The sequence below is a fragment of the Macrosteles quadrilineatus genome, unplaced genomic scaffold, assembly GCF_028750875.1.
Source record: "Macrosteles quadrilineatus isolate MER2022 unplaced genomic scaffold, UCM_ALF_1.0 Scaffold_8__2_contigs__length_117827958, whole genome shotgun sequence".
Classification (NCBI taxonomy): Eukaryota; Metazoa; Arthropoda; class Insecta; order Hemiptera; family Cicadellidae; genus Macrosteles; species Macrosteles quadrilineatus.
Genome location: NW_026542601.1, coordinates 90,270,816 through 90,296,295, shown reverse-complemented (window position 1 = coordinate 90,296,295; position 25,480 = coordinate 90,270,816). Strand labels below are relative to the sequence as shown.

At 34.7% G+C, this 25,480-nt stretch overlaps 1 protein-coding gene across 4 annotated transcripts in view; it reads right to left on the bottom strand.

Annotated features, from left to right (window-relative positions):
- Positions 1 to 25,480, bottom strand: part of LOC128999831 (collagen alpha-1(IV) chain-like) — a 41,308-nt gene that overhangs the window by 14,243 nt on the left and 1,585 nt on the right. For all 4 annotated transcript variants that reach the window (XM_054426530.1, XM_054426533.1, XM_054426532.1 and 1 more), the window contains exons 2-18: positions 12,590 to 12,931; positions 11,622 to 11,756; positions 11,014 to 11,121; positions 10,255 to 10,476; positions 9,018 to 9,206; positions 8,558 to 8,674; positions 7,795 to 7,959; positions 6,494 to 6,701; positions 5,993 to 6,087; positions 5,556 to 5,742; positions 4,557 to 4,753; positions 3,355 to 3,561; positions 3,058 to 3,226; positions 2,355 to 2,482; positions 1,764 to 1,926; positions 496 to 618; positions 171 to 323 (exon numbers count right to left, since the gene is read on the bottom strand). In XM_054426530.1, coding sequence (XP_054282505.1) covers positions 171 to 323; positions 496 to 618; positions 1,764 to 1,926; positions 2,355 to 2,482; positions 3,058 to 3,226; positions 3,355 to 3,561; positions 4,557 to 4,753; positions 5,556 to 5,742; positions 5,993 to 6,087; positions 6,494 to 6,701; positions 7,795 to 7,959; positions 8,558 to 8,674; positions 9,018 to 9,206; positions 10,255 to 10,476; positions 11,014 to 11,121; positions 11,622 to 11,756; positions 12,590 to 12,931 — 2,908 coding nt within the window. The remainder of the gene's footprint in view (positions 1 to 170; positions 324 to 495; positions 619 to 1,763; positions 1,927 to 2,354; positions 2,483 to 3,057; positions 3,227 to 3,354; positions 3,562 to 4,556; positions 4,754 to 5,555; positions 5,743 to 5,992; positions 6,088 to 6,493; positions 6,702 to 7,794; positions 7,960 to 8,557; positions 8,675 to 9,017; positions 9,207 to 10,254; positions 10,477 to 11,013; positions 11,122 to 11,621; positions 11,757 to 12,589; positions 12,932 to 25,480) is intronic.

The following is a 25,480-nucleotide window of genomic DNA, read 5'->3' as shown; positions in this document are numbered from 1 at the left end:
AAAAGGCTTAAGGTTCTCAAAATATATATTAGTTGATTACAGTTACATGTAGTAATGTTGATGCCGATAGCAGTGTTAGTAATGATACTGATTTATATGCAAATCTAAAATCTAAATAAAGTAGCATATCTAAAGACATAAGTATTGTACTGACTAAAGAACCGCTATACCTTGATCTCCTTTACTTCCTGGCATTCCATCAAATCCTGGAGGACCCGTAGGTCCTACAGGACCAGAATCACCCTTTAGTCCAACTGCTCCTGGAAGTCCGTTTAGTCCAGGTTCTCCCATATCTCCTTTTTCACCTGGGAATCCTGGTCTTCCTGTGGGGATAAACATGGTTAAGTTAATTTTATAATTTGATTTGGTTTAGTCTCTAAGAATTAATAAATAGTTCCATATTAATAAAAAGTAAAAGTAACAGCTTTCATTACAATAAATCCTATTTTATCAGTGTGATGAAGTTCTAAAACAAAAACACTATTATAGTTTTACCTGGTTCTCCTGGACTACCATATTTCCCAGCTGGTCCGGGAAGTCCCTTTTCTCCCGTATATCCCGGTGCTCCTGGAGGTCCTCTGGGACCAACTCCTGGTATTCCTGACTCTCCTTTGTCGCCTAAAGTAGACAGGATTTAAATTAATTATGTTTTGTTAACTAACCCCGCTAAATATCAATACATGATTTGGACGGAGTTTGCTAAAACAGGAAAATAAGTTTAACATAACACTCAAAGGTGTACAGCTTAATATATGCCTATTTTGAAGTTACAAAACGTCAATAATTTTTTGTTCAATAAGTCTTTTAGGATAGTGTAGATTCTTGTAATTAAGATATTCTTTGTTTTGACACTGGCTGTAGTCTAACACCCAGTGGTGGATATATTTATCCAGATACAATGTAATGCTGTGCCACTGTGCTACAAACACTTTTCACAACATGAGTGCATTCATACAATATAAAATGTTACGTATCCTTAGAAATTTCTTTGTTTAAATAACTGTTTTCAGTTTTACCTAATTTTCTCTATCCTCTATAAACCGCTGTCTTAGTCTCATAATTGAAAAGTTACAATGTAACTTTGTTTGACATTATAAGGATTAGACAATGTTACCATGTTAGAACAAGATAATGAGTACCGTAGAGTGAAAATTTCCTCTACTGGCATGTATTGTATTTTTATCGAAACATTGACAAATAAAAAAAACGTTTTGATTAACATTTATTTTGAAAACAAACACAGTACCTATGTAGTTGAGATTAAGTAAGAAAATCAAAATTGACTGTTATTTGTTTTAAAATAACGCCTGTAATACTTAGCAATTGCTCAAATTCAAGCAACAGGGACACTAGTTGTGTTTAAATATGAAATTGTGTTCAATGGTGAGTGTGTTAACATATTGCTGTTTTCTACTGTAGTTGTAAAGTAGGTATCAGATTATTTTCTTCTGTGCCCTCAGTCTGTTGAGAAGCAGAGGTAAAACTCACTCACTCCCATGGCCATTTATGCCTAAGGTGGGAGTTGGCCGCACCAACAATTGCTCTCCATCATACTCTCTATCTTCTGCCTCTTCCACTGCTGCCCCCACTTCTCTAACGTTCTTGGAGACACTATCCCACCATTAGTTTTACCACCATAGGGGTGAAACTAGAGCTATTTATAAAGTTCCAAATGTGATTGAATTCCAATAAATAACTAGGCTGATTTAGTTTACAGATCTATAAAGTAATAGCCACTGTATTGTTGTCGGCAATACACTCACCCTTCCTGCCAAAGTCTCCAGGTGGTCCTCTTGGTCCGGGTTGTCCTGGTTCCCCTACAAAGCCCATTGGTCCCATTTCACCCTTAAGACCTCTAGGACCAGCCAAACCTCTGGCTCCTACATTTCCTGGAGGTCCTGGCGGTCCTGGTAACCCGTTCAAACCCTAGATAAAAAGTTTCATGTATTTAAATCAATGGTGCAAATTGATACTTTTAACATAGACAAAGAGAATAAATATAGACCGACAGCAGTGCTGCTGTTAGCATTATGTTCCAGCATCCACCGCTAGGAGTGCCATGTAGTTACGGCGCACAACGCTGCAGCGTCTGCTGGTAGCATACGGTTCCTCGCCTGCAGCAGTGGGCGCCGTAACTACACGGCACTCCTAGCACGGCACATTGCGGAACCTTCCTTTGACAGTCTATATTTATTCTATTTGTCCATGCTTTTACTTAACAATATTTACTGACAAGAAAATTGTGATTTTGATAAATAAGGCAAGATGTGAATATTTTTAGCAATACTTAAATAGAAAATTTTATGACCATGATACAAAAAGAACAGTGTTAGTTTGATACACTAGGTCTTTACCGCAGGTCCTGTGTTGCCCTTGTCTCCAGTAAGGCCATCATATCCTGGGGGTCCAGGTTCACCTTTGGGTCCCGGGGGTCCTCGTTCTCCCTTCAATCCTTTAGATAAATCCAACGGGGCGCAATGTCCTGAAAAATACTTTTGCATTACTGGTACTGTACTTACAGTATTTTTTAGTTCAATTTCCCTTTTTGGAATAATTTTACCATCTTGCTTGATTTGGTCGAAAGTTTGAATAGTTACCTTTGACTTTTGGATACAGAACAGAAGTAGGCAGCATCCCATTTATACAAAGTAGATATAGTCAATTGTTGTATAAATAGAACATAGTTGAAAGCCAGCACTCACGAGATTTGCTACTGCCTGATTCCTTTCTCTCTCTTGATTTACCGGATATCTTATGTGACAAAACAGATGCTGTAGTTTACAAGTTTGTTAAATAGTCTCGGTTAAGGATATTCAGTAATTGACATCAGCACACTCTGTCGGAGGCTCAAATCACTCTATGGTTGGCTGCGTCTTTCATGAGATCGTCATGTCCACATCTATCAATGGTCAAAGGGTTTGTTATGTTGGTCTTTGAAGCGACTATACTTTAATAATTAAAATCTGGGCATTTTAAAACTGTGTTTGAAAACTAAAGCAGGGACCAAATTTAAATTTATTGAGTTTACAACTAAGTAAACAATACTAGAAAACATACCTGGAATTCCCTTGTCTCCAACTAATCCGGGTTCTCCCTTGGTACCAGGTCTTCCCGGGGTTCCAGGGTTTCCTCTTTCTCCTTTTACACTTACTCCCTTCTCTCCAGGTAGTCCTGGAGTTCCATCTCTTCCTGGGACTCCAGCAATTCCCGCGTATCCCTTATCTCCCTGGAATATGATTCATAATGAAAATTGATTATAATTAATTGTAGTTCTAGTAGAAGTCACTCATTTTACAATTCAATACAGTACTATTTTAGGTTAATTTAAGTTTGCATAATTTTTATATCAAATACCTTGTCTCCTCTCTCTCCTGAGAAGCCCGGAAGACCAGGATTTCCTGGGGGTCCTTGAACTCCTTTATCACCCTTAATTCCTGGAAGTCCTGCGTCTCCTCTAGGTCCTTGATCTCCCTTCATTGTGATCCTAAAAGAATCTGGAACAAAAGCGTCTCGTCCCCTCTCTCCTTGGGGACCTGGTTGTCCAGGGATTCCATCATCACCCTGTAAATACCAGTAAGTTGTATTGAAAGAAAAAATATAATAATATTCTCATGCTTTACTTAGTAATTATGGGAAGTAATAAAGTAATAATGGGTGTAATGATAATAACTGGTTTAACAGATATAAACTTCATACACATAATAATTATTGTGACAAGGGTTTGTAAGCTTCAAATAAACAGGGTGAAAAAAAGTCCCGGGCTAGTTTAATATTCACAAAAATAATAAAGATAGAGCTACACAACTTGACACAAATTTACTGGGTATTAAAACAATTTTAACACATTAATCACAATATTTACATTCATATTATTCAGTGATACGCTACCACCTCAAGGGGACAGCCCGCTAGGAGTCAGAATAAAATCTTAAATATAAGCATAGGTTGACATGCACGTCAAATTAAAGGTCTTTTAGAAAAATACAATGCCGCAAAGCCAAACTCAAACGGACAACCAAGGCAAAAATGACAGCCGTTCATAGATTCCTTGAATTTGCAATCATTTGACTCGGTTGTCTGTTTGAGTTCAAATTTGCGGCATTGTATTCTAAAAGTAAAAACTTATATTGCCCTATGCTTACATTTAAGATTTACTTCTGACTCCTAGATGCCGTCCCCCTGAGGGAGTAGGTAGAATATAACTGATTAATGTGTTTAAATTATTGTAATGCCCAATAACATTTCACCAATTTATGTAGATCTAGATAGATGATGTAGATACATTATTTGTTGAAATATGCAACTGTCTCTGGACTCTCCACATGCGTGGAACGTATCAAACAAAACAAGGAGTAAGCCGGTACAGACAATAAACTGTACTGATAAATTACAACATCAGATGTGTAACCGGGCGCTTAAGATTGAGCCACTAACCAACTCACAATCTATCAGAACTTAATATAAATGCTATCAAAGCAAATGAATTCCTCTCAATTTTAAAGTTCTAAAAACCAGAACAGTACTGTAGATGGTTTTAGATATTATCATTGACTTACAGGTTCTCCTGGGGAACCAGGTGGTCCAGGAAGTCCGCTATCTCCTTGCAGTCCGGGATATCCTCTCTCTCCTGGAGGACCTTGGAGTCCCTCTCTTCCAGCAGTCCCGTCTCTTCCTGGTAGCCCCTTCTCCCCCTTCCTTCCCTGGGCACAGTCAATGCACCTTCCTCCAATATCTCCCTTCTCCCCATCACTACCTGTGGTCATGTCGGGTTAAGATGGTGGATTTTATTGAGTAAAATAAAATAAAATTATTGAGCTCTACAGTAATAAACAAACCCTTATTATTTAAACCTACAAAAAAGTGAGAATCTTTGATCATTTAAATATATAAATTTTAATAAATACACTAAATTTTATAAACTTATTTTGAGAAGAACACTGGAAGACAGCTCAAAGAATACTGTAACATGTAGAGGAGAACAATTAAACTAGACACAGAAACTAAGTACATGATGAAAAGTTATTTCCCCTCCCTTCGCCTTGGTCTTTTTCTTTTGTAAGGTTATTAAAGTGAAGCGTCCAATGTTTTTCATTTCAGTTTTTAATTTTTTTGAAGCCATTGGGCGTACAACAATGCTTCAATGTACTCAATTATGATTTTTTTTTAACTATACAAAATAATTTAGAAAGTGATTAAAAATTGTATGTTTTGGGGTCAAAAATGGGAAAACCCACTTTTGCCCCATAAAACCCTGTTGCCATAGTCTGATAATGCTGGCTCACAAACTTATTTAAATAATTATTGTAGGTTTACACGTTTGTACCAAATGTAATAAAAACCGGATAATTTTTTTTTCGAGTCATGGTGCTAACATAGGCCCTAATATGGATAGGAATTTGAACGGATTGTGTTTTTGGCCTCAGGGGACCTGAAAACCAAAAAGTTAATTGATCCTGGATCTAAGACTTACCAAGAGAGCTACAATAATAGCCTATTCTCTATATGGGAAATTCGCTAAAATAACAACATGATAATCATTGCACACAGGGATTTACCTGGAATTCCTGGCTGTCCGGGTGTTCCATCAAATCCTCTCTCTCCCTTTTCTCCCCTAGGACCTTGAGCTCCGGGAATGCCGTTTAGGGAGTCTCCCGGAGCACCTCGGGCTCCCGGATATCCTGGCTCTCCTTTCTGCCCCTTATCTCCATCCCTGCCAGGAAGACCATCTGCTCCTTTTGGCCCCTATGAATAAGATAGATCTTATTACTCTCTCAACTAAATTTTCACATTAAGAAGTTGAACTTATTATGTATTACAAATTAAATTTTTAAAATGAATAAAATAATTTACAATTTTTTTTTAATGATTCTTGTCAAAGTTATTCTTTATAGAACTTAAAAAATTACCTTAAGTGGGCTGAAATAAGAATATATATTACATACAAAATTTAGGATTTGTGTTTGAATTTTATTATGATGAGGTATACACCTACCACTATTGAAAGCCCCTTTTCTCCAGGGAATCCCCTCTCCCCTTCAGGACCTGGAGGTCCTTGAAATCCAATATTGCCTGGGGTACCAGGGAATCCTGCAAAAACCAACCCATTCTATTTAACTTTTTACAATAAAGAAAGCTCAAGAATATTGTCTTGACATAAATCCAGTACATGACATAAATGTGGCAAGTAAACAGTTATTTGCAATAGGTACTTCTTTTTGCTTTGCGGTGCTGTTAGGTAGGTACAGAGGCCTCTCCCCCTCTCTCTGCAATAGTAATTGAGATCTCTAATTTAAATTACTTAGATTATAGTTTTAAACGATTAGGTCATATTTTCAGTTATAAGGACGTTTATGTTAATTATGTTGCTAAGCTCAAATTATAAATTATCTATGTAGGCTATTAATTGACTGAAATGGTGTAAGAGTGATGCTTTGGGCCAAACTAGGCCAGGAAAAATAAAGAAATTGTCAAACTGAGAACAGAATATATTAACCTGGTAGACCAGCTTCTCCTTTCTGTCCTTTTGGTCCAGGGAAGCCTTCAGGTCCGGGTGTTCCGGGTATTCCTGGACCTCCGGGTTGTCCTGGAGGACCTCTCTCACCCGGAGGACCATTGTATCCATCAAGTCCCTTAGGTCCTGGGAGTCCAGGGTACCCTCTAGGTCCAGTATCACCCCTGGGTCCAGGTTGTCCTTTACCACCCTAGAATTTGAGTGGTTTAGAATTCATACTGTTCACCTATGTAAAAAAGTTATTGCAGCTTTTGAAAGGTAGGCCTATACGGTACTATTTACATTACATTTTCTATTGTTTTACGGTTTTGACAAAAAACCGGGTAGGCAAAACTCAATGCCAACACAGTGCTAGTAGAATAAAATAGTGAAATTTTGAGCAAATGTTAGTGAAAAAACAGCCAAATGTTCAAGAAGGAATAATAAGAAAGTGTATGGAGATTTATAGCAAACTGGGGGTATCCAATTTAATATCTGACTATATTTTACTTTTAAGAATAACCGTTTCAACACCTAATGTAATATAAATTCATTGTAGGTGTTAGCTTCCGGATTGCCAAATAATATTAGAAAGGGTTTAAATACCTGCTATTAAGCAATCCAATGTTGTTGTTAGCACAACTAGTTTCGTTATCTGTGTGACACCATCATCAGGGTATACAAGGACAGTTTTCTTTCTTCATACGAAGAGCGTCATATTATTTACATGAAAATAATAACTCCGCTGGGTTAGCGTCGTCTGTTTTCTTAACTGATCAGTTACCGTACCATAAATGTCTCGTATTCGTGTTTGTGTCGTGTTTAAATGTTTATTTATTATTTTCGTGTAAATTATATGACGCTCTTCGTATGAAGAAAGAAAACTGTCCTTGTACAGCTGATGATGGTGTCACACAGACACCGAAACTAGTTGTGCTAACAACAACACTGGATTGCTTGATAGCAGGCATTTAAACTTTTTCCAATAATATAAATGTGTGCTTATTAAATGGTGATAAATATTTTAAATAGTTGGGTTATCACAAAAATTGTCAATTTTACTCAATTCTATTAGTAAAAAAAAAATAAAAAAAAAATAAAAATGGGGCCTTATGTAATAATTAATGCATACTGTAATGGTAATTGTAGTAACGACAACCAATATATTTTTAGTACTGTAGGACAAACATTTATGCTAAATTTATTTAATGATCCTTTTATAAATCCTTGAGTAATGCATCTTTAAAGGAATTGGTCATAAGGCAAGGATTCGATTTTCTAGAAGAAAACCCATATTGACTAACCCCAGGAGGTCCTTGAGGACCCCTCAGTCCAGGAGGTCCTGGAGCCCCGTCTCTTCCGGGTTCTCCCTTCAACCCGTCTTTCCCAGGAAGCCCTGAAAGGCCTTCTTGTCCCAAATCTCCTTTCTGCCCAACAGGACCTGGTCCTCCTTGATATCCATCTCTGCCCTGGAAATCAGCAAATATGATTGACAACAAAATAAAATAAACTGTTCAAATATCAAATTGGGATAAAGCATTAGAGTAATTTTTGGTGCAGAACAGCAACAGTTCCTGTTACAGAAAATAAATTTTGAATTTTCACTCAAGGATGAATTTAAAAAATGCATATTTTATGAGAGTTTATCTATGAACTTTAATTCTTTTTGTCTGAAAACTTGAACTGGAGTTCTAACACAAATTGATAACATTGATGAACAAGTTTTGAAATAAATAAAAATTGTAATAAAAAGTTTCCTTTAAAATGGAAAATTTAATGTGAAATTCAATTAAAAACAATTAAGAGATTTAACGGCAAGAGGGTGAAAATTTTAAAGACAATAGGCAGCTATACAAACTTACTGTTTTAAGCTGCAGTTCTATGAAGAGGCATGCAGCTTCAGGTAGATTGAACTGTAGCAAGAGTTTCCAATATTTTTGTTTGCAGCAAAAGGTTCAGTGTATATTTTTATTGCAAACTTGTTATTGCAAACTTTTTATTGCAAAATTTTTTGTTGCGATTTTGTAAAACTTGTTGATCTGGGTTGTATATCCAAACAAAACTTACTCTAGGTCCAGGTGGTCCAGGAAGTCCTTTCTCTCCCTTCATTCCCAACACTCCTGGAAGTCCAGGATCTCCCATTGGTCCGGGCTCTCCTTTAGGACCAGCAGGTCCTGTGTCACCCTAGAATAAAATAAAACAATGTAACACCACAAACTAACAAAAACATACACCACCCCGAATAAGCAAAATCTTTGGATATTTTTCCTTAAAAAGAAAGTTAATTTTTTTAAATTTTTTTTAAATTTTTAAATTTTTTTAAAATTGGCTTTTTATGTTTTGTTTTTTTATTTTAGTGAGGGAACGATCCCAATCATGATATTGTTACTATCTAACATAAACCTTTTGTTAGATACATCATAAATTGATGACATACATTGTATCTAGGTCCAGAATCTACTTTTGGAATCAAACTAACAACCGTCAGATAATACTCAATGTATAAATGTTAATTAAAGCAACTTACCTTATCTCCCATGATCCCAGGGTCTCCGATGGGTCCCACAGTTTTGTCGTCAGTTTGTCGGAAGTCCGCAGGTGCCGGCCGGCCTGGTGGTCCCACCAAACCTTTCTCCCCCTTGGAGCCCTTCTCACACTCAAACGCAACTCCCATACTTCCCTTCTGCCCCTTTTGTCCTGGAAAACCTGGTTGACCCTTTAACATCACATAGGTCAGAACATTTGTGTAAAGTCTCAAGGTTGGTTTCAGTTAGTTTACTATTTATTCATTTTATTAGCATTACTTCATATTGAATAGTTAACAGGTTAGTTGACAGGTGAAGATATGCTCTCATCCAGAATAATGAGCTCAGAAAAACCAGACCAGTTTCAAGTGCTGAGATTGCCGGAAACCTGATTGAAATTAGTTTCAAATATTGTTTTGAGAGAGAAATTGCAGATATTTGAAAGTGGACAACTCTTTTGAGTGCCTTTTGGAGAGGGACAGGAGAATACCAATTGAGAGAGAAAATCATAGATATTTGAAAGTGGACTTTGGAGTGCTTTGGATTTGGAGAAAGACATGAGAATACCTAATTGGCCTAATGGGAATACCTAATATATTAATTGGCCTATAATCTTGAGGAAGTTTAGGGAATGAGATCTTATTCAAAGGACGGACTAAAGCAGACTTGTCAGCAGCAAATTGTCATGGAATCAGATGAATATTAAAGCCTTTTTCCTAAAAGCTTTCAAAACATCAGCTTGAAAAATTGGTTAAAAAATAAAATAGGGTAAAAATGCATTGTAAATTTAATTCATTAAAACTGTTCTGAATAACTGTGCTATTTGAATTAGTGGAGGTTGATAAAAAGTAATCGTTCAAAGCATTTAACAAGACAGATGCCATATACAATTTTGGACTTTTCTTGTTTTCCATGACGAATGTATTTTTAAACTAGACCTAGTACAGAAGAAGCCTGTTTGCTGTCTGATAACAGTATATGGAAGTAATGAAGGTGCATAATTGTAGCTTAGCTTGGTTTCTGAGCTGACAATTGGGCCATTAGCCCAACGTCTCTAGTTCTTCTGGCTCTGTGAAAGATTTAGAGTCCCACTGAGCCATTAACCTGAGGATCCCATTTGTAATCCAAGGTACGGGATGCTTCTTTTTAACCCTTTGGGTCATGGTTGGGACGTGTATATCATCTAATTGCAAAGTCATTACATATCCTTTCCTTTTAACGCTCTATTATGCAACACACCTTCTGTCCGGTGTCTCCTTTGTATCCTGCAGGACCTACGAGTCCGGGTTCTCCTGTAATTCCTCTTGGACCTTCAACTCCTTGGAACCCTGGCTCTCCCTTCTGCCCCTTGGGATAAACTCCTCCGTAGGCTGGCAGTCCCCTGTCTCCTTTGGCACCGTCAATCCCTGGGTATCCCCGTGGTCCTGGAGCACCAGGCTGGCCTGGTTGTCCTGGAAGTCCCTGGAAAAGTAGATAAGGAGATAGTAGATAAGAATTAGGCCCATTCAGAGAGGCATAAACTAACAAATGTTCCATAATATAATACCCTTCTTATGATGAACTAAAATGTAACTACTCACTCACATGAAGCATTACAACTTGCAGCATCCACAAGCATGAGATAATTCTTAGCCACTAATGGCATACAAGATTCCATTCCAATGAATCCACAATCATAGGATTTACATATTTGATTTTTTAAACCCTGTAGCTAAAACCTGTAGGCCTATTTAAAAATAAAACATTGGAAGATGTAACTAGTAGTCACACCAATCTTCAATTTGAAAGTTAGTACTGACAGCTACCCCGAAAACATATTAAAATTTAAATTTTATCTGAGAATTTGAACCCATGACAGAAATCATTACAGTAAAAAGTTAATAATTCTGTTACTTTAATTGTTGGATTAAAAATTAGTTATTTAATGTCTATGTTCTATGTCTGGTTTTCTACTGTACGGTATCACTTAATAATCAAAATTAGTTACTTTATACTTACATCAGTTCCATTACAGCCATCCAAACCCGGAATTCCAGGAAATCCAGGTGGACCCAACTGTCCCGGAATGCCGTTAATTCCAGGAAATCCAGGAGCTCCTATTTTTCCCTAAAAAAATTTATTGTTACAATAAATTCAAATTAATTTTACGATAGCCTACACGTTAAACGGAGATAGTTCTCTTAGTTAAGGAGAGCCTCCACTAAATGTTATATATTATTTAAAAAAGAAATTATGATGCAGAAAATAAAATGAAGTAATCATGCATGATTATGATTCATTAGAATAATGGAGCAAAACTAACAGTTACCGGTACACATTTTTTCAACTACATCATGTAAAAGTCAATGTCAAATAGTTTATTTCCAGAATTTAAAAAAAAAGAAATATATTTTTCCGCATAGGCATAAGCTTGTATGCGGAAAAAGAGTTCTAAATCTGCTATAAACAATATCTGTTACATTGTGGATAAACAATACCTATATCCTTATACTTAATAATTATATACTTAAAAGATATTAAGTAGTAAATCAAAATAGTCTACTTGGATGAAATTCAACTGTTTTTTTCTTCTTTTTTCTAAGAGTCAATCTTCAAATTCAACATACCCGGTCTCCCTTAGGTCCCCGAGGTCCTGGAAATCCTGTGTCCCCTTTTGCTCCTGCAGGACCTGGAAGACCTTCCATTCCTGGAAATCCCTGTTGTCCCTGGGGTCCCGGAAGCCCTGGTGATCCAGGAGATCCCTGAAACAATATCATTGAGATTTAGTATAATTAAATTATGAAACAATATAAATAGGTACCACTTAAACTTATTGCCTACTTTTTGCAGTTATCTCGTATATCTTGTAATATCTGGCTAGCCTACGATTTATAGTTTATAACAATCATTTATCAAAGAAACTAACTTATTTATTGAATACTTACAGAATTTCTTTCACTTCATAAGGCTGCTTGAAACAAATATTTAAGTGTACAAATTGAAGTTTAAAAAAAAACATACATTTTGGATGCTGGTAGTGTATATACTATAAATACTTAGCTTAATGAATAGAGGTTTATATAATGTAATATAGATGTTTCTATCATACAATATTATTATAAATCGTATAGCTCACCTAATTATTAGATGAAACATTAGGACAATAGCAGAGGGTTTAGTAAAAAACAATTTGCTGCTTGGAAAAAAATCAATAATGTACCTAACATGTTGGAAATATGATTGAAACATAAAAGGTGTTCATTTTATTAAATAAATGTGTGGTATATCTATAAAGCACAAACAATTATAATTGCAAATAAAAATATCATTGAACCAGATCTTGTAATATAGAAGTAATATTATAAAATATCTTTTTCGATCAGCAGGCTACCTGGTAACACTTTCATTACCTACTAAACATGTCCAACACACATTAAAAAAGCTTATCTAATGTTAAAACCGAAAATTATGAAAAAAGTCCATATATTTAATTTCTTAATTTCCTTAATGTTTCAGTAAGGTAATGGCGTTTCTAAACCATTATTTACAAACTTTTTGTAACAACCGTTTAACTGTTCCTCAATTAATGACTCACCCTGTTTCCCTTCTCAGCGAAACATTTTGGTATACAGTTTGCTTTATCTCCTCGCTGGTCGAACTTGGCAAAGTTTCCGGGGTCGTAACTCGTGTAGCTTGGGCCAGGAGGGGCTTGTACAGACCCGTAAGTCTCCGCTTCCTCAAAAGGATCCTGTTTCTTCTCATAAGGCTGCCTGTTGTTGTCGTAAGGTTGCCTGTTGTCGTAAGGTTGCCTGTTGTCGTAAGGTTGCCTGTTGTCGTAAGGTTGCCTGTTGTTCTCGTAAGGTTGCCTGTTGTAAAGGCCGACACCCTTTGGTGGAGGAAAGCCCCGTTGATCCTGGCCATATAACCTGTCGTATTGCTGCAACAGAAAATCAAAATAAATGTTATGTTCACTAACCACTTAACCTTTTGGAATTTCAGATAGGACAAGGAAAGAGTATTGTAGTAAAAAGTAAGATGACCTGTAAAATCGTATAAATACATGTATAAATAACCTTTAACTTTTGTATACACTGTATTGAAATCCCATTTATATGGACAGCTGTAAACAAAATCCTATATATTAACAGGCAAGCATGTTTCTTGAAACCCTTTTTTCGCAGGGAAAATCAACTCCCCCTCTTTACTGTTTGCTTTTTCATTGTTTGCTTTGTTTTTTTTTGTTTTTTTTTTGTGTTTCTTTACTACTGGAAAGATATTTACCTGTAGGTGCGCAGAATCTCTTTATAAAATAGGCTCAAAATAAGCACAATAAATGAGTTTAATATTTGTTTTTAATTAACATGGGGCTCATGGGTTAATATGCTGGTGACCGAAATATAAACAGAAAATCAAAACAAATGGAAGACATTCCAACCACATGTTTTATTTACAGCGTGGGGGGAATATTCATTAATCAGTACAGTACAATTAATTAAGATTTGCTTCCTATAATCAATGAGGGGTGTATTTCAAAAGTGTTTACAGAAGACAGAACCACGTTATTATTCACTGCATTCTCACCCCGTTGCAAATCACAGGCAAAATAAAATAACTTACAAGACTACAAGATCGCGCCACTCATCCTACACTCATCTCCATTCATACTTGGCTTAAAATACCTACTTTGTATGGCCACCATTTCATCGAAAAGTATTAAAGTATAAAGTATTAAAACAAACAAACTAATCATTAGTTATATTAAAACGGGACAGGGGTTTTTTTATTTCATGATTCTGAATCACTTTTTAAACTTTTTACTTCAACTTCACTTTTTACTTTTAAAAAAAACATTTGTGAAGAATCTTTATTGCATTAATAAATTCAAGATTACAATATGAGCTAATTTGTTGGGGTGGAACATTTAAAACTTTTATAAATAGATTAAGAACCACTCAGAATCATTTTTTGCGCATAATTTTAGGAAAACGGCAAAGAGAAAGTTCTTTTCCTCTTTATCAACAGATGAAAATAATGCCAATTCAAAATCTTTATAATTTTAAGGTTTTAAAATCTTTTTTCGTGCAAAGTGGGAATAATGGAACTGAAGACCTTTACTACAACACGAGAAGAATAGATAAAATGATTGTTAGAACACCAAAGGTCAACAAAGAGATTTTTAAACATTCGTTTTTATTTCTAGGTCCTTTCATCTACAATCAATTACCAATTGAAATAAAAACATGCAATTCTATTAACCTATTTTCAAATAAAGTAAAAGATTGGTTATTTTATTGAGGATACTTGGCGTCTCAGGAGTATTTTGCAATAGGCTATTTGAATTTTCTCATTGTGTATTGTATAGAAGTATGTTATTTTAAGTAATATTATTAGCGATATTCTATTTTTGTTAAAAAGATACTTTTATTTTTGTTACATAACAAGTTAAAGTTAAGTTTTAATTTTTAAGAAAATGAAATCGTCACAGGCAGCGGCGACCTTGTAATCAGTTAAGTGGAAGACTGGACTCACTGATAAGATACTGATAAGTTTCTTTGTACACTGGCCACATGTACTGGATAAAGTGGCCAGTTAATTTCCAAGCCAATTTTGTATCCATTGTGTGTTTTTATTGGAGGAAATAAATTCATTATTTCATTATTTCATCAACCACTTGACAGATTTTCATGGTTTGTTAAAGATAGTTTTGAGAACTAGAGAATGTAGAAGCCATAATTTTAGTTTAGAGTTTAAGTTTTTTAGCAATTTAGTTTTAATTTTTAAAAAGTCTAGCAGCCAACGCTAACATTCTAGACAAGCTTTTGGTATATTACCATTGTCCAACTATCAGCTGTAAACATTCAGCGTTTGTGACACAAATTCAGCATTTGGATAAAAATGAAATTACATACAAGGTTGGTTTAATTATACTATGTGTAATGCTATAGTAATTAATACATTCATTTATTTGGTAAGGGGGTGGCAGATTATTTAAATATACATTGTAAAATACTTGATAATCTAATTTACTTTAAAGAGCATTCTTTAAAATTTTGGGTTTTTTAGTACAATATAATTTGATTTAACTAACAGCTAGATGGATATAAAAATATTCTATACAAGGTGTCCCGGAATTCTCTACCAATATTTTAGGGCATTGCTCCTGGGTAAGAAACATACCTAAATATCATATTTAAATTGTCCTGAAGTCCTTAGTTACTCACACAGCCGCCATTTTGTTTTTTTTTAGTTATTAATTTTTTTCTAAAGAACGGTTAAACATACGAAATGGAAACTTTGCACAAACATTTTTGATAAGTAGACAAAGCTACAAAAAAATTATGACGAATTTTCAAATTCATAAAACAAAACGGCGGCCATATAAAATTTTTGTAAAATCGACGGTTTTTAAGTTATTTAAGAAACAAAATTTTAAATGGCCGCCATTTTGTTTTATGAATTTGAAAAATTGTCATAATTTTTTATAGTTTTGTCTAGTTGTCATAAATGTTTGTGCAAAGTTTCCATTTCGTATGTTTAACTAATCTTTAGAAAACAATTAATAACTAAAAAAAAAACAAAATGGCGGCTGTGTGAGTAACTAAGGACTTCCTGACAATTTAAATATGATATTTAGGTATGTTTCTTACCCAGGAGCAATGCCCTAAAATGATGGTAGAGAGTTCCGGGACACCCTGTATATAGATGAGAGTATTTCATTCAGTCATTATTATAGAAAATTAAGTAAGATTTGTAGAGATAAGTAGACAATACAAATAAGTAATATCATTGCCGTATAAAAATCAGTCTCTGCCCACGAGTCTTCAAAGAAAAGCATATGCAAATTATTTTAAGGGTTTTATTCAGAGATAACAATAATATTCAACAATCATTCAAGGAAAGACAGCCGATGTTGGTAAAGAATAATTTACCGGTACCGTAAACATATTAATAAACCGAATAGCAATAGATAATCAATATAAAATATATATTATAATTTTTCTAGAGTGCTTTTTTTGTCGGTAGACCCTAACTAATTCTTCACCAATTTTCATGCATTTAATGAGGTGTAATTTTTAAGATTCTTTCCCACTACGCTAAAAAATTTACAAATCAATTATTTTTTGTAGTTTTTCGTAAAAACAATCTCTTAAATCATTCTGCAAGTAATTTAAACTTGAAATGTTTATTTAAGTTATTCGATCAGCTGGAACATGTGAATTAAATTAATCAAAACAAACGAATATTTATTTCTCAAATGCAAGTGTTTTGTTTTTACCTCATCCATGACGACCAACATACTTAGTCTGTGCTCTATATGATAAATGAGTACCCCCGGAGATAAAATCAAGTTATTCACTTTAAAGAAGTCAAAATAAGAAGAACTTACAAATAAGCCTTCATTTTGATATACCTACCAACCATTTTATGTATGTTTAAGAATTCCATCTTCAAACATCACCTCTTATCTCTTACTTCTTTACTTCAGGTTTCAAATGAATAGTTATCATGTGTCAAATTTCTTACTGACAGGAAACGGTTCTCATCAGTTTTGAATCGGTTCTTTACAAAGGGACGTAGAACGTTCTGTTGAATCCATTCGTTTTTTTGTTTTTTTTTTTTAACTGGGGCCACCTCTGACTTTCTCAAGGGTGTGTTTTTCAGTGAAAACTATGTCTGTGTAAAAACAAAGCCATCAAAACAAAAATCGTATATGGCCATATTATTACTTCAAATATAGTGTTCAAATAGGTCCTGTAAACATGTAAAAACGTAAATAACTTAACATTAGGCTATATTTTGAAAAGGTTAATTATCTAAAATGCGAACCCACATCAATTCCTGAAGTAGGGTACACTATTCATTATTTATACACTATACATTATTCACCCATACATTAATCAACGATGCACTTAGCAGAATTTGTGTAGGCAACCTCAATAAGTGGACAACTTTTTCTAGTGGGGCCTTGGATTAGAGAAGGGCTCAGCACGAATGCTACACACTAGAACGGCTAGTTTGTATATTATTCCCAGTTTCAAGAACTAAATAATCATCTGATGTACTTTGTATCATCAACAACAAGCGTTAAGTATTTAGGATTCCACATGGATAAAAGATTAACCTGGAAAACACATATTTGGTGTAAAAGACAACAAATGGACTTGAAGGTTCGTAAACTCAACTGGCTTCTAGGCAAAAAATCAAAGCTTTCGTTGACCAATAAACTCACACTTTACAAAGTTATGATCAAACCTATTTGGACGTACGGGATACAGTTTGGGGAACGGCAAGTAAATCCAACTTAGCATTTATTCAAAGATTCCAGTCAAAGGCGCTGCGAAGAATATTGATGCTCCGTGGTTTGTCTCGAATCAAACAATCCATGAAGATTTAAAAATACCTACAGTGATTGAAGAAATAACAAGAATTAGCAAGAACTATCAAGAAAAACTCGAAACCCACCCGAACAATATAGCCGTTAATTTGCTGGACAATAGTGATTTTCCCAACAGACTGAAAATTGTGAAAGTTCTTGAACTCCCATACCGATTTGCATAGTTTTAGTTATGACATGACTATTTAATTTTACAAGATCTTTCACAGGGGAGATTCTTGGTCAAGACACTTATTTATATTATCCCTTTTACTAATTGTTCAAAGTACTGAACAGATTGTAAAATAAAATGAAGTTAAAAAAAATTACAACTAGAATAAAACAACAACTCTATTTTCGCTCTGGTATCATAACAAAAGTGGAAAGCACATATGGTTATATATCTATATCTATAAAAGAGGATGTTTGTATATATATTTGTTTGTTTGTTTGTTTGGGGGTGATAAACTCGGACACCGCTGAACCGATTGCCACGAAACTTGGTACATACGTGTAGAATGTCATGGAATAGGTTTATACACCATCAATTTCGTGATCCGTCCAATAGGCTCCGCCCCAGTGGCTCTGGAGTTTCCCATGTTAACCTTATGAGAAATGGAATTAATGAATCTTAACAGCTGTTTCAATTAAACAAGTTGGTTCTGTTCTATGATGTTCAATAGCATTAAAGTTACAAGGATTACCAACAGGGTGCAGCACTATTATTTCTTTTACATTTATGACAACAGCTAATTTGCAACCAAAAAGGTGAGTGAGCGTAGCGAACGAGCTAACCTGAAGGCAAGTGAGCGCAGCGAACGAGCTCCAAACTAAAGGTGAGTGAGCGTAGCGAACGAGCTCCAACCTAAAGGTGAGTGAGCGTAGCGAACGAACTTCAACCAGGACGTGATTGAGCCATGCGAACGAGATCATCTTGAAAATTAAGAAGTTAAACGGGGCAAAGCCCGCGGGTTACAGCTAGTATTCGTATAAAATAAGAGAGAAAATAAAAGCACAGTTGCCATCAACGCATGCATTCAAATATAAAACTGATTTCACATTATAATAAGATAACAAAGCTACACAAGGCGGCTCATTTCATTCTATACTCATCTCTCACTTAAATTTAAGTTAAAATACTACTAATCTGATAAAAACTGATCCGATGAAATTATCTGAACTCTGCTAAGGCACACCTCCGCTTTTGAGTCCAGTTCTGATATCTCACATTATGTTTATGGAGCCTTATCACCAGCTGATAAGATGTTAGTGCTGGAGCGTTTTGCAGCCTACTTATTGCTATCAACAATAGCTTTCCGACTGAAATGGTGCAAAAACAGCAGGAATAAAGATAAGACACAGTGTCTCAAGTGCTATTCATTGAGAAAACCTTGTAGAAAGATGGATATTTGTTGCTCACATATGTTACCAGGAGTTGATTCTTTGGTTAGGATTATCTTATAAAATTAGTGATTCTTGTAAGGACCTATAATGATTTGAATAACCTGACATTAAGGAATTCCATTTAAGTGCTAGACTAAGTGGCTTGCTGGGTCAAAAGATTCTAAAAATTATATTTAAAAAAATGCATCTATGCAAATAACTCTATAGTAAAAACTCTCTGTGGTAAAAAATATGTCTATGTGCTGGAATTTCGCCTTTGGTTGAATTAAAGACACAGACGATGGTTGGTTTGTTGAATTTACGAAAATCCATACTTTTATGATATTTACGAATATAAATTTCAACTGATCATTTCCTTAAAACTGGACAACCATTATTCTTTCCTTGTGGCGAAGCATGGGCAGAACTAACAGCTAGTTGTATTAAGCATGTAGTATGATAGATTTTAGTCAAAATACAAACTGGAGTTTTCAGGTTTGCTGCAGTGGGGGCATTTTTTAATAAGAGCAGTCTAAACCCTGGTCTTATAACTATATAACGTCAATATGTTTAGATCCTCCACTCCTATTTCAAAAATCCAAACATGCATGAGATCTATTCTTCAGATGATTTAGAAATATTAACAAAACATAAAACAAATTTGGCCGGGAAGGAATTAGTTTCAATTTTGACTAAGCAAGAAGTGTAAAAGTTCATAGCCCATACACACTTCTTGTAAATTGCTGGTTTACAAAAATTTAGCTGCTTATCATTCATTGCTACAATTTACTTAAACTACAAAATAATGTAAACTGTGTCAGCAATCTGTCCTGTACTTTCTCCCATTAGCTTGTCAATAACCTTTATAATGGTAGCCTTAATTCTAAATGGCTTATCCTTAGAAAATGGCCATGGAGAAAAATTTGATTATACTTTGATTTTAGTTTAAACAAACAAAATCAATTTTTTTCTGAATATATAAATTATTGACAATGATTTTTTTTCAATTAGGCAGGCCATCTGAGTTATATTTTGAATACAGCTACCATTATTAATCACCATAATTAAATATTTGAAAACTAATTGATCTGTCAGCTGAAGAGCGTTATTTTAAAAGTTATCGTTTAAAAGTTTAGTGTGTACTATTTAATTCTTTTTGTATATGGTACAAACAAGTTGTATGATACAATTAGCTAACAAACTAGCAGTGATGTAGAAGAATTGATAATCGATATTTAATAAATGAAAGTGGGAACACATGAGAACAATTGTCATAATTTTTCCACGGTAAGAATGTAACGGCGCAAGATAGTCAATCTGCATACTGCATGCGGGTGGCCTAGCCTAGGATAGCACGGCGCTCGCCATTCCATTGATGATTCGATGTTTCTACTTCAACCAACGCTGCGCTGTTCTACTCATTTTACAGATTATTTTAAAGTAACGTTTATTTGTTTATGGAAACGCTTCAAATAAAATATATCACCCGCAAGCAGACGCTTATCGGGCTGTGTTTTATCTAGGCCTAATTGTGGCTATGTTGCATTAATGCTTGAAACAGTGATAGTTATTATGATCTTTTAATCGTTGCCACTCAAAATATACTAAACTTAGTAAAAGATTATTTAGTAACATTTATTTGGTTTAAGTTGTTCTTGTTTTTAGAAACGATTTGTCTTGTCACTAAACTTACCTCAAACTAAATGTTTAAAAGAATTATATATTAAAATTCCGATGACTTAATGTTGTTGTTGTTGTTGTTGTTGTTGGATCAAACTTGTTACTTTTGAAGACGATCATTCAATCGAATTTTCCACAAAGTGATGGCAAAGAAGTATTTTTTAATCGTTTGTTTCGTCTACGTAATAAATTTTAGGTGAAGTAATTTCTTGATTACAGTTGTAATTTCTATTCCACACAGTGATTACTTACGATTAAGATTTTTTACCAAAGAGTATAAGAACGTGGATTCCTATAAACTGGACTCCTACAATCTTACTTTCTTCTGGTGAGAAATTCTAGAGCTTAAAAAATCGGGAGCATATTATAGTTTTAAATATAAAATTAGTTTACTTTTTACAAAAAAACAAAAAAAAACATTGATTAAATACAACTAAACTCGAGGTATCTTAGGTAACTTGGTGAGCATTTGAGTTATCAAAAACACTACAATAATAATATTGTTCATAAACCATTTGGGGACTATAGAAACATCGGTTAAGTTTGAGTGGGTTAGTTAGAATCCAAACAAAAATCTTTTGGGAATTTGAGCATTTGCAATGTTTATCATAACCATTATCATCATTGGATTCGCAATCGCAGCTTACTTTAAAACACGTAAGTATGCAAAATGTGTTTTAGCAACTTGTTGTGGAAGGAATAGCCTCATGAATTGGAAAAAAAGATTGCATGCTTCACATATTCAATGAAAAATGTTCAGGTGGATAAATGGACGTGATTCAGTATATAGCCTACTCTTAAAGAAAATTACTTATAATTGAATGTGACGATAAGAAAGTGTGGCATGACAATTATAAATATCAATCAAAACGGAGGTATAAAAAGATGTTTTAAGCATTTTATTTAAGTATCTTGCCTGCTATCTACAAACTTAATGCGAACTCCAAGCTGTTGCTCGTGTTATTAATACGTAACCTTTTATGCACCCCCTTCTGGATCCTACTTTTGGATGCAGCACATGGCCCTTGAAATATATATATTGTGCCAGCAACCGACCTAAGCCAAGTACTCAATGATTTTTCCATCCATATAGCCTACACACACTAACAAGGGTTGTAGAAACCGAGGAAAGCGGGAAAGAACTGGAAAATGAAATTTTCAATAAAGGTAGAAAAGAAACAAGAAAGTGAATAGTTGGAATGCAAGTTTATGGGGAGAGTATCTGAGACGTTAACGGAAGATGATGCAGAAGATAATGTGGGAATGGCGATGTTAGATGTAGATGGTGAAAAATGGAGGGAGGTCTAGAGAATGTTGAAGTGCCAAAGGGAGGTCTAGAGAATGTTGAAGTGCCAAAGGGAGGGCTAGAGAATGTTGAAGTGCCAAAGGGAGGGCTAGAGAATGTTGAAGTGCCAAAGGGAGGGCTAGAGAATGTTGAAGTGCCAAAGGGAGGGCTAGAGAATGTTGAAGTGCCAAAGGGAGGGCTAGAGAATGTTGAAGTGCCAAAGGGAGGGCTAGAGAATGTTGAAGTGCCAAAGGGAGGGCTAGAGAATGTTGAAGTGCCAAAGGGAGGTCTAGAGAATGTTGAAGTGCCAAACATCACAAGTCTTCGTAGACTTTCCGAGCTTGAGAAGTATAGAGGTCTTCTCGAGCATTGAACCACAAACTCCTGTAGGAGTGCGGTGATCTTGGCAAGAAAAATCTACGTTCACTATTAGAAGCCAATATTTTAAACAGAGATTTGGATTCATGATAAGTATTTGGAAAAATTATAAGTATTATTGGTGATTAACAAAGTTAACTTTTTAAGTTCATTTAACAACTAGGGACTATTCTGGATTTGTTTACTGACCGATGAGTAGGCCTAATCACAAAATTATAAATATCCAAAAGTTAAGTTTGCATGTGATGTTTATGTTATGGTGTTAATGCTGTTAAATATAACTTCAAGAGGGCCGCGGTTGAATTTTGTATTCTTTGTGGTTAAGAATTTGTCAAAAAGGGAATTAAAACAGATTTTCAGCATAGTTAAATGTTTTTTTTATCTTAAACAAAAACAAGATGAATAATTTTTTTCAATATAGTTATAGATATGGGATACTTAACTGTTCTTTAAAACACAAAGAACAGTAAAAAAAGGTACAAACTAACCGTAAATATATTATCTCCTTAATGTTTTTAGTGATTTCCTCAGTTTAATTTTCTACTAATCCATTTTCTTTTAATTTGCATAAAGTCCTTTAGTTTTTCCACAATAAATTGAGTTCACAAAATAATCTCAACAATCTTATAGACAGACCACCCCTAGTGGTTCGGTCGTGCGCAGGTACTTCACCGTTTAGATCTTTTTCCGCCGTTTAGTCCCGTTTAAAGAAATAGGATACTTAAGTGAAAGTAAAAGGGAATCTGAGGAAGGTCCTCCCTTGAATGGTAGGGTGGGGGGAATGGACCAGAGAGGAGGGGCGGCATTCCTCTCTACAGCTGTTACTGACAAAACACAAACATCACTGCCTCCTTGATTGACTCTTCCAGTACCGCCACGGCTTCCGTGATTTATAAACTGTCCGATCTCCTGTCACGGCCTGCTTGATATCTTCGTCTAATACCCTGTTTACTGGATATCACTCTGGTGTGTGATGCGCTTTGTGGATTAGATGAAGACATTTTGAAGGTTAATGCCTGTTTTATGTCAAGGACTTTTACTGTTTGAACAAATAAAATCATATAAAATTAATTGTTATGAAATTTCCTAATGGACTTTGACCAAAGAGTCGAGCCTAAATCGTTAATACTACCCTTAATGAAGAGAAAACTAACTCTTCAACAATAACACAATTAAACGTCATCAACAGTAATAACGATAGAAGTTTACTTGTATAGTCTAAATTCAATGATAGTACGTAGAAATTGATGAAGTTATAAATAATATTACGTGTATATTATTAGGTATCTCTTGCCTGGCAAAGACAAAAATAGCATCGTTATTTACTCGTTAGTCTATGGACGGTATTATTTTAATGTTACAGTATTTAAATATATTTGGGTTGAAAGTATATGTAACTGTAATAGGGCGATACTTTAGAAAATACAAATATGCTTTTCATAATTTATATTGTTGTTTAAGTATTTCTATAGGATAACAATAGCTGGTTTGTGCTGAGTTTGCATAAGCCTACTGTAAATAATATATTACAATGTAATGATCTATTAATATACTATTAAATATATCAAGTGAGGTATTTATAGTTGATATGTATAATGTTTTTGATTACCCCTGAAGTACTGTACATGTTGACAAAATAATATTTTGAATATTTTGACCGTGTGCTAATGCTAGATTGTTTTTACGTTAAATTACTGAAGCAATGTCCTACGTCTTAAAGTTGGAACGAAGTAGGTAGTGAATTGTTATAAAACTACAAGTGTAGACAAAACTGTACAATGTAATTTTGTATAACTATCATCACATGAAGACATGTCTAGCGCTGCATATTTAAATTGAATATTAATGAATAGTAGTAGTCAGCGTCACTTCGTGACTTCAAAATCCGAAATATATTTGATAAGGGTGAAAACGATTATTTCTCATCATATCCCTATTATTTTCATTGCGTGCACGAAGTATTCGAGGCATCTTAGAAAAATTATAAATACTAATGTACACTATTAAAACACAAAATCCTATCACAACACAAAATCTAAATCACAAAAAACACACTTTCTAAAGTCACACAAAATCGTAAGTAACATTCTTATTTACATTTTATACAAATAACATTAGGGTCTAAAATATTTTTCTTGAATTCACTAAAACATCACCAGCTGTAAGATAACCCCATTTCGTATGGATGTAAATAAAGTTGTTCAAGCCATAATAATAATAATAATAATAAGTTGTAAAGTTGTGTCATGGCCATCTTTTTTTATGTAAACTTGAAACATTTCTGATGGTTGACAACAGAATTCAGCACAAACTCTGAAATTTTATAAGCCTATTGGACAGGCTTACGGGATATAATCCAAACCAGCAAAATCACATCTGGATAGCTTTAAATTGATACCCAATATAAAAATAAATATGTGGCCGATTTGCTGCACACAAAAAAAACTTCTTTTAATAATATAGATAGATAGTGGACTGCGTAGAATGAAGGGAATGTCTTTTGTACCTCTGTTACTGACTAGATCAGCCAGCTGTTTCTTTAACCAGCTGTTTCTTTAATTGCAATCCCATTCGATCAAGGGCAGCTGAGTTTATAAAATAAAATAAAAACATTAAACATTTATTACCGTTTCTCAGGTTTGAACTACAAATCTATAATCACTGAACAACCTTTATAAACGAAACTAGCTGTACCCGCGGGCTTTGCCCCGTTTGACTTCATAAGTGAGCTCGTTCGCATGGCTCAACCACGTCCTGGTTGAAGTTCGTTCGCTACGCTCACTCACCTTTAGGTTGGAGCTCGTTCGCTGCGCTCACTTGCCTTCGGGTTAGCTCGTTCGCTACGCTAACTCACCTCCAGGTTAAAGTTCGTTCGCTACGCTCACTCACCTTTTGGTTGCAAATTAAGCTGTTGTCATAAATTTAAAAAAAATAATAGTGCTGCACCCTGTTGGTAATCCTTGTAACTTTAATGATATTGCACATCATAGAACAGAACCAACTTGTTTAATTGAAACAGCTGTTAAGATTCATTAATTCCATTTAAATATGAGTACTCATAAGGTTAACATGGGAAACTCCAGAGCCACTGGGGCGGAGCCCGAGAGTCCGATCAGAATAAAAACAACTTAGTTTTCCTATTTAATGCCTAAAGAATCAGTGTACCAAATTTCAGCCTCCTAGGTAAATGGGAAGTGGGAGAATTAGTGATGAGTGAGTGAGTGAGTGAGTCAGTCAGTGAGGGCTTTGCCTTTTATATATAGATGTAATAATGTAATAATAATCAATTATTTTTCTTAGAGCATTCAATAATGAGCTCACGTAACAGTAAGATAAAACAATACATTGTATCTTGTAAACAAATTGATAACGACTACCCTTTCGGT